Here is an 18734-nt window from a genome sequence, read left to right as displayed (position 1 = left end):
ATAATAATAAATAAATACTGAATAATATCGAGACCATAAGTTGTTGAGTTCTTGAAAATGAGTCCATATGTTATGGAATCAGTTCAGTGTTGAGGTGAATGAAGTTATCCATGCTGGTTTAGGAGCCTGATGGTTGAAGGGTATTGAATTAAATTGACTTTATTTCTTTCATCCTTCACATACTTGAAGAGTAAAAATCTTTACGGGGTTATGTCTCTGTCTGAATGTGCAATGTGCAATTTATAGTAACTTGTAATAAATAGTATGTACAACAGGACAGTCAATATAGCATAGACATACAATTGTATCAATGTGAATTAATCAGTTTGATGGCCTGGTTGAGGAAAGTACAGTTCCCATACCAAGCAGTGATACAACCAGTCAGGATGCTCTCAATTATACTTCTGTAGAAAGTCCTTAGGATTTGGGGACTCATGCCAAATTTCTTTAACTGCCTGTTGTGCTTTTTTCACCACACAGCCAGTACCTACAGATCATGTGAGATCTGCGGTGATTTGTCTGCCGAGGAACTTAAAGCTATTCATAGTTCCTGAACCTGGTGGTGTGGGACCTAAGGCTCGAGAACCTTCTTCCTGATGGCAACAGCAAGAAGAGAGCTTGGCCTTGTTGGTGGGGGTCCTTGATAAATGACACTGCTTTCTTGTGACAGTGCTTCTTGTACATGTGCTGAGTGGAGGGGAGGGTTTTTCCTGTGATGGACTGAACAGTATCCATTACTTATTGTAGGCTTTTCCATTCACGGGCATTAGTGTTTCCTTACCAGGTCACGATACAACCTGTCAGGATACTCTGCACTGTGATTATAAAGAAGTTGGTTAAAGTTTTAGATGACATGTTAAACCTGCACAAGCCTCTAAAAAAGTTGAGGCGTTGTTGTAATGGCAGTTACCTGCTGGTCCCAGAACAGAACCTCTGAAATAGTAACGCCAAGGAATTTAAAGTTACTGACTCTCTCCGCCTCTGATGAGAAATGACTCGTGGACCTCTGGTTTCCTCTTCTTGTAGTGAATTATCAGCTCTTTGGTTGCTCTAGCCTCCCAAACAACCTTGACACTACAATTCACCTGCTGAAACAGGTCTGCAGCATCTCTCTGGCCCTACCTCATTTCTGGAACACTTGCACCTACATTACACTATTGTTTATAAACTATAGCTTCATCTTCAATACCATAATTCCAAGCAAACTCTTCCCCAAACTCCTAGCCCTGGAACTCAACACCTCTATTTGCACTAGATCCATGACTTGTTGACCAGTGGGCTGCAATCAGTAAAGGCAGGCAGTAGCACTTCAGCACTTACATTTTCCTCAACACTGGTGCCCCACGAGGTTGCATCCTCAGCTCCCTACTCTTGACTACGTGGACAGATTCTGCTCTAACGCCATCTATAAGTTTGCAGTTGACGCCACACAGTGGTCTGAATCTCAAATAACAGTGAGTCAGAGTACGGGAAGGAGATAAAGAGAGCTGAGCGACGAGGTGGCATAACGTCAACCTTTCCCTCTCTGTCAGCAAAACAAAAAATAAACTGGCCATTGACTTCAGGATGGGGGTCAGTTCACATGCTCCTTTTACATCACTAGCGCTGAGGTCAAGAAAGTTGACAGCTTCAGTTTCATAGGGTCATAGTTCAGTACAGCATAGAAAAACACCCTTTGGCATATCTAGTCCATGCTAGTCTGGACTTCTGCCTCATCCCATCTACCTGCATCCGGACCATTCACCTCCATACCTCTATCATTCAAATAGCTATCCAAGCTTCTAAATGTTACAACTAAACCCACATTACCACTTCAGCTTGCACCATCCTCTGAGTGAAGATATTCTCCCTCAAATTCCCCTTTAATATTTCACCTTTCACCCTAAAACTATGACCTCTAGTTCTTGTCTCACCCAACCTGAAGGGAGAAAAACTGCATGTATTTATCTTATCTATACTCTTAACGTTGTATGCCTCTATAAGATCTCTGTACTTCAGGAAATAACTATTCAACCTTTCTTTATATTCCTAAGAATGAACACCACCAATAGACTGTCCTGATCCAATAACATTGACGCCCAGGGTAAGAAAGCTTACCAGTGCCTCTTCTTCCCCAAGAGCCTAAAGGAAATTGGCACATCCCCTTTGACCCTCACCAATTTTTATCAATGAATGTCAATAGAAAACATACTATTTGAATGCATCATGGCTTGGTATGGCAACTGCTCTGCCCACAACCACAAGGAACTGCAAAATGTTGTGGACATAGCTTAGCACATCACAGAAACCAGTCTTCCATCAATGAACTCTGTCTACACTTCCCAGTAAAGCAGCCAGCATAATCCAAGATCCCTCCCACTCTGGGCATTCCCTTTTCTCCTGCCTGCCATTGTGCAGAAAGCTTGAAAGCACATAGCTGTCATCATCGATAACCTTGACTCTGGAAACTTGCACTCGTTCCTTGATCACACTTTAGACACTTTGGACAAGGTAAACAGCTTGGCCCCTGTCACAAAACTGTTCTAAAGCTTGAACAGAGAAATACAGAAATCAACAAATTGGATATCTTCTAAACCCTTATTTGCATAATCAATCACCAATCACACTGCAATAATATAGGTATTAATAGTCAATAGAATATACACACAAAAAGCCAATAATACTTCTGAATTAGTAAATTAACTGTTCAATAGTAAGCGTCACACCAGAATCCTTCAATCGCATCCTTAACTTTGTCGTGGTATGCCAAATGGCTATGGGTCCCTACTGAAAAAGGGAAACTATGCTCTTAAAGCCTTTCCTACGTGGGTTGGCAGCACTCTATCTGCAAACTATTCTTGTCCGAGGATTATCTTAGCCCTTGCTTTGCCATGATATCCATAGTCCCACCAGGCTCAATGACAGCTTCCATCCATTATTGGAAGTCTATTGAATGGTTCCCTGGTACAATAAGGTTGGACTTGGACTCACACTCTATCTCATTAAGATCTTGCTATTTATTGTCTACCTGCACTGTACTTTCTCTGTAACTCTTTATTCTGCACTGTTACTATTTTACCTTGTACTAACCCAGTGCACTGTTTTAATGAATTGATCTGCATTGATGGTATGCAAGACAAGTTTTTCACTGTACCTCAGTATATGTGACAATAATAAACTCATTTAGCAGACTTCTTAATCTTACAGCACACTGCTGTAAACACCGCCCTCAACCCAAGATGTGATTTGACAGGACGTCTGTCAAAACTTTGAGCTTGTAATGGCTACAAATATCTCTAATCAGATGTTGAATAACATTTATAATATTAAATGTCAATTGGCCAAGAGTTTCAGCGTGAACACCTTTTTCAAAAAAAATTTACGATAACTATTTAAGTGTGCCCTTCTGCTCTGAACCTTGGTTCTCTAATAAAGGCTGTTTTTAAGCCAACCAAAGGTGCTTTTTCTCTTTGTAAAATTTGTTTTTTACGATGCAAAGAAAATTCTACTCCAAGAACATCGGGTACTGCAGAGTTACTCCTTCAGTGAGCTGCTGATTGATCAGAGCAGCTGGACTGGTGTCTGCGGCAGAGCTGGCCAAGGTGTTGAAGGAGCCAGTTGGGATATCTCTTCTTAACCTCTCTCTCCTCACTAAAATGGAGTTAGTGTTTTCAAGCCCCTTGTCTTTCATCCCACCTGCCTATGCACTCAGCACCTCATTCTTTACAACCTCCGCCAGCTACAATATGATCCCACCACTGGCCCATATACTCCCCCTGCCACTGCTTTGTGCAGAAGCCACTCTCACTCTGTCTCCCCGGTCTGTTCAATGCTCTCCAACCTGGCACTTTTGTCTGTAACTTACTGTAGGAGGTGCAGCATCTGTCCCTGCACCTTCCTTATCACCACCCAGGGGTGGCACAATGGCAGCATAGTGTAACGATTTACAGTGTCAGTGATCAGATCACAAACAACGCATTTCACTGTGTGCTTTGATGTACTTGTGACAAATAAAGCTGATCTTTTTTCTTTAAAACTCCCAAGTTCTTCTACATCTTCACCTTTTTCTCAATTTTTGTTCAATGTACAGCTTAATCAAAATTAACCACATTATTGCTCCATCACTCAGCTGCCATCAACAGAGGGCACAAGAGTAAAGACATGCACATAACAGTTTAGAAACAGCTTCATCCCCTCCGCCATCAGATTTCTGACTACAATGAACCCATCTACACTACTACTTCAATATTTTTTTCTTTTCTTGCTCTTTTTGTACTACTTAATTTTTTATATATATCATTGTAATTTATCATTTTTAAAAATTATTTATTGCAATGTACTGCTGCCACAAAACAAATTTTAATGTATGCCAGTGATATTAAACTTGATTCTGATTCACCATTTTGCCCAGATTCTCAGCCACTAACCTCCAGCCCTACATTCCCCTGAACTCCTGTGCTCCTTCGTTTGCCATTAAGCATCCCTAGCCTATCACGGACAAATTCACTGTGGTGACAGAAGAGTAAGGAAGCTGTGATAATTAAATAACACAAAGCCATGCTGAATATCAAGCTGCAAAGAAGGACTCATAGAGATGGAGACTGAATGTGGGCATCACTGATTTGTGGCTGAAGTAAGATTATAATTAGGAGCTTAACATCCAAGGATACATATTGTATCAAAAGGGCAGGTAGGTAGGCAGAGGGCATGGCATAGATCTGTTGGTAAAAAATGAAGTCAAATCCTTAGAAAGAGGCGACATGGGATCAGAAGATGTAGAAACCTTTTGAGTAAGATTAAGAAACTGCAGGGGTAAAAAGACCCTGTTGTAAGTTATGTACAGACCTCTGAACTGTTGTGGGCTATGAAGTACAGAAGATAGTAAACAAATGTAAAATGGAATCTGTTACAATAGACACAGAGAATTTCAATATGCAGGTAGATTGGGAAAATCAGGTTGGTGCTGGATTCTAAGAGAGAGAGAGAATTTGTAAAATGCCAACAAGATGGCTTTTTAGAGCAACTTGTGGCTGAGCCCACTAGGGGAAAAGCTATTTTGGATTGGGTGTTGTGTAAAGAACCGGATTTGCTTAGGGAGCTTAAGATGAAGGAACCCTTAGGTGAAAGTGATCATAATATGATTGAATTCACCCTGTAATTTGAGAGGGGTAAGCTAAAGTCAGATGTATCGGTATCATAGTGGAGTAAAGGGAATTATAGCGGCATATGGGAAGGGGCTGGCGAAAGTTAATTGGAAGGGGACACTAGCAGGGGTGAAGACAGAACAGCAATGGCTGGAGTTTCTGGGAGCAAATCAGAAGGCGCAGGATAGATACATACCAAAGAAGAAGTATTCTAAAGGCAGGATGAGACAACTGTGATTGACAAGAGAAGTCTCAGAAAATATAAATGGAAAAGAGAGGGCATGTAATAGAGCAAAAATTAGTGGGAAGTTAGAGGATTGGGAAGCTTTTAAAAACCAACAGAAGCTAACTAAAAAGCCATAAAGAGGGAAAAGATGAAATACAAAGGTAAGCTAGCCTTGTATCAAAGACGATACCAATAGTTTTTTGTTCAGATATATAAAGTAAAAGAGAGGCTGGAGTAGATACTGGATTGCTGGAAAATAACACTGGAGAAGTATTAATGGGTGACAAGGAATTAGCAGATGAACTAAATTAAATATTTTGCATCAGTCTTCATTGTGGAAGACACTAGCAGTATGCCGGAAGTTTGAATGTGTTAGGGGACAGAAGTGAGTGCAGTTGCTATTACCAGGGAGGACCCGCTTGGGAAGCTGAAAGATCTGAAGGTAGATAAGTCACCTGGACCAATTGGACTATATTCCAGGGCTTTGAAGGAGGTAGCTGAGGAGATTGTGAATGCATTAATAATGATCTTTCAAGGATCACTCGGTTCTGGCGTGGTTCTCCAGGACTGGAAAATTGCTAATGCCACTCCACTCTTCAAGAAGGGAGGGAAGCAGAAGAAAGTTAGCCTAACAACAGTGGCAGTTGGAGGCAATTGTTAAGGATGAGGCCTTAGGGTACTTTGAGGCACATGATAATATAGGCCAAAGTTCGCATGGTTTTCTGAAGGTAAAATCTTGCCTGACGAATCTGTTGGAATCCATTGAGGAAAGACAAAGGAGAATTGGTGGATATTGTGTTCTTAGATTTTCAGAATACCTTGGACAAAGTGCCATACATGAATCTCTTTAACAAGATAAGATTGGCTGGAGGCAAAGGGAGCCTTTTCTGACTGACTGCTAATGACTAACAAGAGAACATCTGCAAATGCTGGAAATCCCGGCAACACACACAAAATGCTGGAGGAACTCAGCAGGATCTAGGAAAAGAGTACAGTTGATGTTTTGGGCCAAAACCCTTCAGCAGGACTGGAGGAAAAAGCTGAGGAATAGATTTCAAAGGTGGGGGTGGGGAGGAAAGAGAGAAATATAAGGTGATAGGTGAAACCTGGAGGGCAAGGAATGAAGTAAGGAGTTGGGTAGTTGATTTGTGAAGAAGACAGAAGGCCATGGAAGAAAGGGGGAAGGAGATGGGCAGGTAAAGAGATAAGGTGAGAGAGGGAAAAGGGAATGGAAAATAGTGAAGGAGTGGGTGCAGGGGACATTACTGAAAGTTCGAGAAATCGATATTCATGCCATCAGGTTGGAGGCTACCGAAACGGAATATAACATGTTGCTCCTCATATCCAAGTATGGCCTCATCACAATAGTGGAGGAGGCCATGGATGGACATATCAGAATGGCAATGGGAAGTGGAATTAAAATGGGTGACTACTGGGAGATCTCACCTTTTTTGGCAGATGGAGCGTAAACGCTTGGTGAAGTGGTCCCCCATTCTATGTTGGGTATCACTGATGTACGGGAAGCCTTACTGTGAGCACCAAACACAATACATAACCCAACAAACTCACAGGTGAGGTGTCAGCTCACCTGGAGGGACTGTTTAGGGCCCTGAATGGTACTGAGGGAGGAAGTGTAAGGGCAGGTGTAGTACTTGTTCCACTTGCGAGGATAAGTGCCAGGAGGGAGATCAGCAGCACCTATCACCTTGAGTTTCTCCCTTCCCCCACCCCCCACCTTTTAAATCTACTCCTCAGCTTTTCTCTCTAGTCTGCTGAAGGGTTTCTATCTGAAACATTGACTATATTCTTCCCAGACACTGCTTGGCCTGCTGAGTTCCTCCAGCATTTTGTGTGTGTTGGCTGTCAACGACTAGTAGCTTTCCTCAGGGGTTTGTGTTTGGATCGTTTGTTTTTACATTACGTGTCAATGATTTGGATGAAGGAATGAATAGTTCTGTGGCCAAATATGCAGTGAAGGGGGCAGGAGGCTTTAGACAGGAGAATGGGCAAAGAAGTGGCAGATGGCATATAGTGGCATGAAGTGTACAGTCATGCACTGATACAGGGAATAAAAGCACAGACTGCTTTCTAAACGGGGAAAAGATTTTAAAAATCCAAGGTGCAAAGGGACTATGAGTCTATGTGCAGGATTCCCTAAAGGTTAACTAGCAGGTTGAGTTGGTGGTGAAGGTGGCAAATGCAATGTTTGCATTCATTTCGTGAGGACTAGAAATATAAAAGCAAGGAGGTAATCCTGTGGCTGTATAAGGCACTGGCGAAGCCTCACTTGGGAGTATTGTGAGCAGTTTTGAGCTCCCTCATTGAAGATGATCCCTCAGAGGGTGCGCTGTCATTGGAGGGGATTCAGAGGAGGTTCACAAGACCGATTCTGGGAATGAAGGAGTTACTGTTTGAGGAGTGTTTGATGGCTCTGGGCCCGTGCTTGCTGGCACTTAGAAGAATGAAGGGGGAATCTCACTGAAAACCATCAAACATTGAAAGGCCTCGTGGATTTTTCCTATAGTGGGGGTGAGGGCAGGACAGAGGTCACAGCCTCAGAATAGAGGGACATCAATTAGAATTAAGATAAGGTAGAGGGTGGTGAATCTGTGGAATTTGTTGCCACAGGCAGCTGTGGAGGCCAGGTAATTAAGTGTGTTTAAAGTGGGGGTTGATAGGCTCTTGCTTAGTCGGGACATGGAAGATTACGTGATGAATGGGGTTGGGGGGAAAATGGATCACCCATGATGAAATGGTGGAGCAGACTTGATGGGCCGAATAGTCTACTTCTGCTCTAGTGTTTTATGGAGTGAATTCATTCTGGTCATAAGAGAAAGATAGAGACTTTTTGTGAAAGAAGTGGGTGCCAAAAAAATGCTGGAAGTCAGTTTATTTAGCAAGGTCTTGTGGAAAAATCAATATACAATTAGCATGGAGGTAAAAATTGCCTTCTAAACAAACATTAGCTCATAAGTAATAATATAGTTCCAGAGATTTGCCTTCTGGTATCTCAGCCTAGTCATGCATTCATTAATTAGTATTAAATATCTGCAGGCACTGTAATCTCCCACTCCCTTGCCTTCACATTACCTCTGCCACTTTGTAAGTCATCTATGTCTAAGTTGCAACACTTTCATCAGAATCAGATTATGAGTTCAATGTTTCACTTTGGAAACTTGAACACAAAAAAGACTTGGGGTGAAAGTACCTGGTCATTATCATCCTGATGAACGTGGAACCAATACTGTGCGTCTTGAATTTCCAAATTACAATACCAACTATACATAAAATACAAAACTTAATTGTTATCACAACACCACTATCTTCTTCTAAGTTTGCATAAATTTAGCATGTCAAACTTCTATCGATGCACTGTGTGGAGAGTATCCTAACTGGTTGCATCACAACCTGGTATGGAAATACCAATGCCCAGGAATACAAAAAGCTACATAAAATGGTGGATACGCCCCTGCACATCACAGGCAAAGACCGCCTCACCTTTGAGCACATTTACATGAGTGCCGCCATGTAAATCTAGGCTATACCCTCCTCTTGTTACTACCACTACGCAGGAAGTACAGAAGCTTTGGGTCCTGTATCACTAAGTTCAGGGACAGTTATTGCTCTACAAAATCCGGCAGCTGAACTGTTGTGGATAGCTTCATTCACCATTACTCTACACTGATTCTACCACTCACAAATCCCTTTTCAAGCAGTCTCATGTTCTCGGTATTTTTATTTACACCCTTTGTCTTCATTTGAACATTGGCTTTTTATAGTATTTTATAAAATTCAATTGTATTTCTTTTTTCCTTAAATGCCTGCAAGAAAATGAATCTTCAGGTAGTATACGGTAACATGTATGTGCTTTGATAATAAAATTACTTTCAACACCTCACTGGCTGAAAAGTGCTTCAGAACATGGAGGGTGTGAAAGGTACTCTACCTGTGCAACGTTTCCTCTTTATCTCCAGACTGATGTTTACATGTGCACTCATGGATGTAGAGACAATGTCAAAACAAACAATCCTTTAATAGGTCATACTATTGTGGCCCTTTACAATGTAGTGACATTGAAGTTACTACTTTGGTTTGAATATTGTAACCATTTTCATTCTGAATGTAGTATTTATTGGGTACTTTTACATTGTATATCATTTACAAAAAAAACAGTTCAATAACTTTTTCAGTGCACTTTCCAACATACTTAACAGCCATTTAATTGTTGGTAATATGGAATGCTTTTATGAAGAACACATGCTTCCATTTGGGGTTCTTTCCAAAGAAAATATGCCAGACAAAGAACCTTTAGCAAGATCAAAATCTAATTCATTTTGTAACAATTGCACGTGAACGTATATTAAAAAAGATTTAAAAGTTAGTTCAAAGGCCAAGCTGGCAGGCTGACTATCTAGCACTGGTACTGGAAAAATATTTGGGTTCGCGGGTGTCAACAGAAAAAATGCAAAACAAGTATTCTTCCACATTGGAAAATTACCCACTTAAAAAAACAACCAAATTTTTCTTTTTCACCTTGTAATCTATCATGGACACAGCAATTTGAATAGGGCTTTGTTGTATAACATTATTTATTTAAATGGAAATTTTATCAAAGGTTTAGAATATTATAACTCAAATGATGAATGTAAGGACTTTCAAAACTATCTCAAGTTGGATACTATATGATGCATGCTCAACCTTTTAACTGTGACTGCCAGTCTTAAATATTTGTCATTACATTGTGCAATCTAAACAAGGAACATTTGAAAATGCAAATAAAATAATAAATTTTGCTCATTCTCATGGCAGAAAATATGAACAGTCACAATTTAATTTTGTTTATATTTGTTTGTATATCACAACATACTTTTAAAGGGCAGCTCCAAACATACTGTACATAGGTTTCTTTAAAAAATTGATCACCCTTCTGAGAATAACTAAAAGATGTTTCTGTGGCTTGCTCGTGTAAAACAAATATTTTGCTCAGTGCCACTTCGTAGGTCAACTTGTGTGCAAGTTATTTTGCACACATTCATCAATCACTATATAGAATACATATCAAATCTCACAAACTTCACTGTGGCATTCAACAAGTTAGAAAAGGATTCAAAGACTTAACAGAAGAATGTAAATCATGAGTAACTTTTTAATCACAGTGTTGGGGGCTTCAATCCATATTGTTTAGCAACTTCGGTCTGTGCATATGCAGCATCACAAAGTGAATACAGATGAGCCATCTCCATTTCGGACTTGGCCAGGTTAATGGCTTTGCTAAACATGTCAATAGCCTTTGCCAGGTTTCCCCTGTAAACAGATTTTGAAAAGAAATGCAACGTGAAAATTCTTTAAAACAGAAGTACAATTTGGACAATATAGAAAAAAATGTGAATCCAAAAAAACAAAAACTGCAGATGCTAGAAATCTAAATTAAAAACAGTAAACGCTGGGTTTAAGATTAAGAATAGGTTCAGATGTATCGGTGGGAATAGCAGAGCTGATATTTCAGGTGAAAGACCCTTTGAAGTTCTAATGAAGAGTCTTTGACCTGTTCTCTTCCCAAAGATGCAGCCTGATCTGCTAAGAATTTCCATCATTTTATATTTTTAAATTTAAAAATAAGATGCTATTTCCTGGGGTGTATTCACAAAGACTGAATGAAACTCTGAAATTTGACAGTTGAGTTATAAGGAATCCCAGCCAAGAATCTTTGGCACAAGAAAATCTGCCGATGCTGGAAATCCAAAGGAACACACACAAAATGCTGGAGGAACTCAGCAGGCCGGGCAGTATCTATGGAAAAGAGTAAGCAGTCAACATTTCGGGCCAAGACCCATTAGTCCTGATGAAGGGTCTCGGTCCGAAACATCAACTGTTTACTCCTTTCCATAGACGCTGCCTGGGCTGCTGAGTTCCTCCAGGAATCTTTGCCTGACTTTTGTGAAAAAAGGGCAGACAACTATGAACATCCTTGCAAACCAAACTAACTTTTATTGAATAAAAGAAAATCAATGGAAATATAGTAATCGACAGTGAATTATTGACAATGCAAGAGGAAATGTGAAATTAAGGGACCTCAAATTGAACTTGAATAAAAGTTTTACACACTGTATTCCCATCAATACATGAAACCATTAGAATTAACACAATAGTAGTATTGGTAATCGTTGCCCATGGGAATACAGTTGAGAGAACTAATGTGCAACAAGGGAGAAGAAAATGTGTTATGGTAGGCTTGGAGTAAAAATGGACATGATGGTTGCCAAGGACAGGAGGTACAAAGACCCTGACTCAATGCTGCCTCCATTACTTGATAACTGTTGCAGATGCACTAACTTCTTCAATATGCAGTAGGATTAAGAATGAAATGGGACAATTTTGGCGTACAATTTTAATTACTAAATTGATCTCACACTCTCCAGAGCAGTGTTTGGATGGAAAGGAGGCTCATTAGCCTCTTGGCTTGGTCTCCTGGAGTGAAAGAGGCCAAGGTGTGACCTGGTAGGGTAGATAGTCAGAATCTTTTTCCTCATAGTAGGAGTACAGTTTTACAGTGACAGGAACTTATCATTAGGGGGATCTGAGAGGCATAGAAGGATATGGATCTAATGGGGTTTGAACTGATGGGCATAATGGGGTGAATGGCCTGTTTCTGTGCTGTATAACTACACAAATGTTATCTGTGGAGAACTGCTGAGCATTGTTGAACAGGGAATATGTGGTACTTATAAATTCCAGGCAAGTTAGCCAGCACTTTACCAAACAAGATTAACTGATGGAGCATAACCCATAATAGCATTGGTCACTTGGAACTTTATAAAATCTATCGGTATGTGTAATTTATCTTATAACTAAGTATACCGGAGAAAAATTCTTGAGTTTTTACAGGTTTTGAAAACATACTTTTGTGGCAATCCAGAAGTAAGTACTTCACACTATCCATCATCCTCAACGCATTTCAAAGCACCCATCTTTCTAGAAACCAGATTTCAAGCTTGTAAAATCATATAAACTAAGTTACCTCTGGACCTCAATGGTACCCATGGTCTCGTACGCAAAATCACATTTATTATCGATTTCGATGGCTTTGCTGATTAATTCCAAACCTTTATCCAAGTCCTGCTTCCACTGAAGCTGAAGCAAGCTAAAATGAAGTAAATATATTTCAGTAATTATCAATTTATGTATTTGTGATGACCAGTGAACAAAACAACACTAACTTCTCTCAATGCAAGATAACACTGGGTCTTAACTTTTAAAAACCATTGAAAAAAATCAGAGGCTACTCTGATAGGTTCAAGACTTTAAATGTAGGGTAAGCTATACAAACTTGGTTGGTCTCTTTGTGCTTTGTACTTGACCTGAATTGAGTAAGCACAAAGACTTGGCCATTAATACAGCATTCCTAAGACAAAGAGGGCACACATGATTTATACTTTTATACATTAACCTCTGCTGAAAATGTGTATAACATATAGTTTGATAACAGGGAAGTGATTTCAGCTGAATACTCTATTGTTAGTTGCAGCTATTGTCCATGCTGAAGAAATCTCACTTGAGAACTCCATGCGTACAGAATGCCAGGGGCAGAGGGGGGATCGGCAGACACCAGGGGAGGTCACCTGATTCCAAACAATTGGTTTATTGATCATTACAGAATGTCTCTCTGGAGCTTACCGCTCCTTCCCCTTTTCCCATCCATAATTCCCCTCTCCCAGCCCTCTTCCTATTCTCCCACAACAGAGACCTGTATCAGAATCATAGAAACATAGAAAATAGGTGCAGGAGTAGGCCATTCGGCCCTTCGAGCCTGCACCGCCATTTATTATGATCATGGCTGATCATCCAACTCAGAACCCAGCCTTCCCTCCATACCCCCTGACCTCTGTAGCCACAAGGGCCATATCTAACTCCCTCTTAAACATAGCCAATGAACTGGTCTCAACAGTTTGCTGTGGCAGAGAATTCCACAGATTCCCCACTTTCTGTGTGAAGAAGTTTTTCCTAATCTCGGTCCTAAAAGGCTTCCCCTCTATCCTCAAACTGTGACCCCTCGTTCTGGACCTCCCCAACATCGGGAACAATCTTCCCGCATCTAGCCTGTCCAATCCCTTTAGGATCTTATACGTTTCAATCAGATCCCCCCTCAATCTTCTAAATTCCAACGAGTACAAGCCCAGTTCATCCAGTCTTTCTTCATATGAAAGACCTGCCATCCCAGGAATCAATCTGGTGAACCTTCTTTGTACTCCCTCTATGGCAAAGATGTCTTTCCTCAGATTAGGAGACCAAAACTGCACACAATACTCCAGGTGTGGTCTCACCAAGGCCTTGTACAACTGCAGTAGTACCTCCCTGCTCCTGTACTCGAATCCTCTCGCTATAAATGCCAGCATACCGTTCGCCTTTTTCACCGCCTGCTGTACCTGCATGCCCACTTTCAATGACTGGTGTATAATGACACCCAGGTCTCGTTGCACCTCCCCTTTTCTTAATCGGCCACCATTCAGATAATAATCTGTTTTCCTATTTTTGCCACCAAAGTGGATAACTTCACATTTATCCACATTAAATTGCATCTGCCATGAGTTTGCCCACTCACCCAACCTATCCAAGTCACCCTGCATCCTCTTAGCATCCTCCTCACTGCTAACACTGCCACCCAGCTTCGTGTCATCCGCAAACTTGGAGATGCTGCATTTAATTCCCTCATCCAAGTCATTAATATATATTGTAAACAACTGGGGTCCCAGCACTGAGCCTTGCGGTACCCCACTAGTCACCGCCTGCCATTCTGAAAAGGTCCCGTTTATTCCCACTCTTTGCTTCCTGTCTGCTAACCAATTCTCCACCCACACCAATACCTTACCCCCAATACCGTGTGCTTTAAGTTTGCACACTAATCTCCAGTGTGGGACCTTGTCAAAAGCCTTTTGAAAATCCAAATATACCACATCCACTGGTTCTCCCCTATCCACTCTACTCGTTACATCCTCAAAAAATTCTATGAGATTCGTCAGACATGATTTTCCTTTCACAAATCCATGCTGACTTTGTCCGATCATTTCACCGCTTTCCAAATGTGCTGTTATCACATCCTTGATAACTGACTCCAGCAGTTTCCCCACCACCGACGTTAGGCTAACCGGTCTATAATTCCCCGGTTTCTCTCTCCCTCCTTTTTTAAAAAGTGGGGTTACATTAGCCACCCTCCAATCCTCAGGAACTAGTCCAGAATCTAACGAGTTTTGAAAAATTATCACTAATGCATCCACTATTTCTTGGGCTACTTCCTTAAGCACTCTGGGATGCAGACCATCTGGCCCTGGGGATTTATCTGCCTTCAATCCCTTCAATTTACCTAACACTACTTCCCTACTAACATGTATTTCACTCAGTTCCTCCATCTCACTGGACCCTCTGTCCCTTACTATTTCTGGAAGATTATTTATGTCCTCCTTAGTGAAGACAGAACCAAAGTAATTATTCAATTGGTCTGCCATGTCCTTGCTCCCCATAATCAATTCACCTGTTTCTGTCTGCAGGGGACCTACATTTGTCTTTATCAGTCTTTTCCTTTTCACATATCTATAAAAGCTTTTACAGTCCGTTTTTATGTTCTCTGCCAGTTTTCTCTCATAATCTTTTTTCCCCTTCCTAATTAAGCCCTTTGTCCTCCTCTGCTGAACTCTGAATTTCTCCCAGTCCTCAGGTGAGCCACTTTCTCTGGCTAATTTGTATGCTACTTCTTTGGAATTGATACTATCCCTAATTTCTCTTGTCAGCCACGGGTGCACTACCTTCCTTGATTTATTCTTTTGCCAAACTGGGATGAACAATTGTTGTAGTTCATCCATGCAACCTTTAAATGCTTGCCATTGCATATCCACCGTCAATCCTTTAAGTGTCATTTGCCAGTCTATCTTAGCTAATTCACGTCTCATACCTTCAAAGTTACCCCTCTTTAAGTTCAGAACCTTTGTTTCTGAATTAACTATGTCACTCTCCATGTTAATGAAGAATTCCACCATATTATGGTCACTCTTACCCAAGGGGCCTCTCACGACAAGATCGCTAATTAACCCTTCCTCATTGCTCAAAACCCAGTCCAGAATAGCCTGCTCTCTAGTCGGTTCCTCGACATGTTGGTTCAAAAAACCATCCCACATACATTCCAAGAAATCCTCTTCCTCAGCACCTTTACCAATTTGGTTCACCCAGTCTACATGTAGATTGAAGTCACCCATTATAACTGCTGTTCCTTTATTGCACACATTTCTAATTTCCTGTTTAATACCATCTCCGACCTCACTACTACTGTTAGGTGGCCTGTACACAACTCCCACCAGCGTCTTCTGCCCCTTAGTGTTACGCAGCTCTACCCATATCGATTCCACATCTTCCCGGCTTATGTCCTTCCTTTCTATTGCGTTAATCTCTTTTTTAACCAGCAATGCCACCCCACCTCCCCTTCCTTCATGTCTATCCCTCCTGAATATTGAATATCCCTGAACGTTGAGCTCCCATCCCTGGTCACCCTGGAGCCATGTCTCTGTGATCCCAACTATATCATAATCATTAATAACAATCTGCACTTCCAATTCATCCACCTTATTACGAATGCTCCTTGCATTGACACATAAAGCCTTCAGGCGCTCTTTTACAACTCTCTTAGCCCTTTTTAATGCTTGCCCTGGATTTGTCGGCCTGCCACTTTTACTTTTCTCCTTTGTACTTTTTGCTTCTACGCTCACTTTACACCCCTCTGTCTCTCTGCACTGGTTCCCATCCCTCTGTTGTGAACTAACCTCCTCACGCCTAGCCTCTTTAATTTGATTCCCACCCCCCAACCATTCTAGTTTAAAGTCACCTCAGTAGCCCCCGCTAATCTCCCTGCCAGGATATTGGTCCCCCTAGGATTCAAGTGTAACCCGTCCTTTTTGTACAGGTCACGCCTGCACCAAAAGAGGTCCCAATGATCCAAAAACTTGAATCCCTGCCCCATGCTCCAATCCCTCAGCCACGCATTTATCCTCCACCTCATCGCATTCCTACTCTCACTGTCGCGTGGCACAGGCAGTAATCCCGAGATTACTACCTTTGCGGTCCTTTTTCTCAACTCCCTTCCTAGCTCCCTATATTCTTCTTTCAGGACCTCATCCCTTTTCCTACCCATGTCATTGGTACCTATATGTACCACGACCTCTGGCTCCTCACCCTCCCACTTCAGGATATCTTGGACACGATCAGAAATATCCCGGACCCTGGCACCAGGGAGGCAAACTACCATCCGGGTCTCTGGACTGCATCCACAGAATCGCCTATCTGACCCACTTACTATCGAGTCCCCTATCACAACTGCCCTCCTCTTCCTTGCCCTACCCTTCTGAGCTACAGGGCCAGACTCTGTTTATTATCACTCACATGTCATGAATTTTTTTTGTGGCAGTAGTGCAATACATAAAATTACTACAGAATTGTGCAAGTCTCATGCACCCTAGCTCTATATATATATATATATCAGCCCAAGACATTTGCACAGTACTGTATATAGTCCAACAAGAGGAGGGGCCACATTGGATCCGCTGTTGAGTAATGAGCCAGTCAGAATACTGATCTTTCAGTGGGGAACAGTGATCATAACTCAACTTTTAAGTTGGCAAGTAAGGACAAGTATGGACCTTGTAGGAGAGTATTAAGTTGATGCAAGGAAAGATGGGCAAGAATTATGGAGAGTTAATTGGGAATAGCTATTTTGGGCGAATCCGTATGTGACATGCGGAAGGTGTTTAAAGACCAACTACACAGAGCACGGGACAAGAATATTCCAGTACAAGGGAAAGGGAAGAATGGCATAGTCAGGGACCTTGGATACTGAGAGGAGGTTGTGAATTTAGTCAAGTACAAAAAGGAAACTTGTGTAAGGTTTAAGAAGCTAAAAATCAAACAAAGCCACTGAGGATTTTAAAGAAGCCGGGAAAGAACTTGATGAAAGAAATTGGAAAGCCTGGAAGGACCATGAAAGTCCCTGGCAAATAAGAATAAAAAGAATTGCAACACATTCTATACATGCATCAAGAGCAAGAGAATATCTTGGGAGTGCGTAGGACCACTCAAAGGTCAAGGACAGAACATGCGCCTGGAGATGGAGGATAGGGAAAGTACTAACTTGCTTAGATATTTTGAGATAAAGGGAGTAGTGTTAGCTCTCTTAAAGAACATTGAGGTCGATAAGTCCCCTGGACCTGGATCAATATCTTCATATCTCCAGTCACAAACAAGGTCCTACAGGACCGGCGAGTAGCTAATGTTGTTCCACTGTTCAAGAAAGGAAACAAGACTAATCCTCTAAACTATGGACAGTGGGTCTCATTCATGGTAGGGAAGTTACTGGAAAAGTTTCTTAGGTTAGGATTTATGAGCATTTGGAAAATCATGGCTTAGTTAAGGACTGTCAGCATGGATTTGTGCTGGGCAAGTCATGTCTTACTAACTCAATTGAGTGTTTCAGAGAATATGACAAAGGTGATTGATGAAGGTAGAGTGTGGCTGTTGTCTACATGGATTTTAATGAAGCATTTGACGAGGTCCCTCATGGGCTGCATGGTATCCATGATGAATTAGTAAGTTTACAGATAATATGAAGACTGATGGGAGTTATGGATAGGGTAAAATACTGGCAATGGATACAGTGGGATATAGATCAGTTACAGATATAAGTGGAGAATGGCTGATGGAGTTTAACTCTGCCAAATGTGAATGTTGCATTTTGAGAGATCAAATATAAAGGACAAGACTTTTAACAGCATTGATGTGAGAAAGTATCTTGGGATAAAGCTTCACAGCTCCCTGACATTGGCTACACAGGTTGATAGGCTGGTAAAGAAGGCATATGGCATGCTTGCCTTTATTAATCGATAAACTGAGTTCAAGAGTTGGGAAGTTATTTTGCAGCTCCATAAAACTCTAGTAAGGTTACATCCAGGGCATTGTATTCAGCCCATTATAGGAAGGACGTGAAACCTTTGGAGGGGTGCAGAAAACATGCTGTTTGGATTAGAGGGCATGTGCGATCAAGGCAGGTTGGAGGAACAAGGGTTGTTTTCCCTGGTGTGGCAAAGGGTGAGGGGAGATCTGATAGAGATAAAAGGATTCTGAGAGACATAAATAGGGTGGACAGCCAGAATATTTTTCCTAGGGTTGAAGTGTTTAATACCAGAGGGCATGCATTTGAGGTGAGAGTGGATATGTTCAAATGAGATGTGTGGGGCAAGTTGTTTTTTTAAAAATACGGAGTAGTCAGTGTCTGCATTGTACTGCATGGGGTGGAGGTACATATGATAAAGGTGTTCTAGAGGCTCATAGGTAGACAGATGAATCAGCAGGAA

General features: G+C 41.4%; 1 protein-coding gene across 1 annotated transcript in view; it reads right to left on the bottom strand.

Annotated features, from left to right (window-relative positions):
- Positions 1-8224: 8224 nt before the first annotated feature.
- The window catches only part of tomm70a (translocase of outer mitochondrial membrane 70 homolog A (S. cerevisiae)), a 31374-nt gene continuing 20864 nt past the window's right edge, over positions 8225-18734 (bottom strand). Inside the window, exons 11-12 of the mRNA XM_063049832.1 lie at positions 12368-12490; positions 8225-10653 (exon numbers count right to left, since the gene is read on the bottom strand). Coding sequence (XP_062905902.1) covers positions 10500-10653; positions 12368-12490 — 277 coding nt within the window. The 3' untranslated portion in view covers positions 8225-10499. The remainder of the gene's footprint in view (positions 10654-12367; positions 12491-18734) is intronic.

Source organism: Mobula hypostoma, chromosome 6 (genome assembly GCF_963921235.1).
Source record: "Mobula hypostoma chromosome 6, sMobHyp1.1, whole genome shotgun sequence".
Taxonomy (NCBI): Eukaryota; Metazoa; Chordata; class Chondrichthyes; order Myliobatiformes; family Myliobatidae; genus Mobula; species Mobula hypostoma.
Note: the sequence above shows the minus strand (reverse complement) of the source record. Positions and strands in the feature narration are given on the sequence as shown.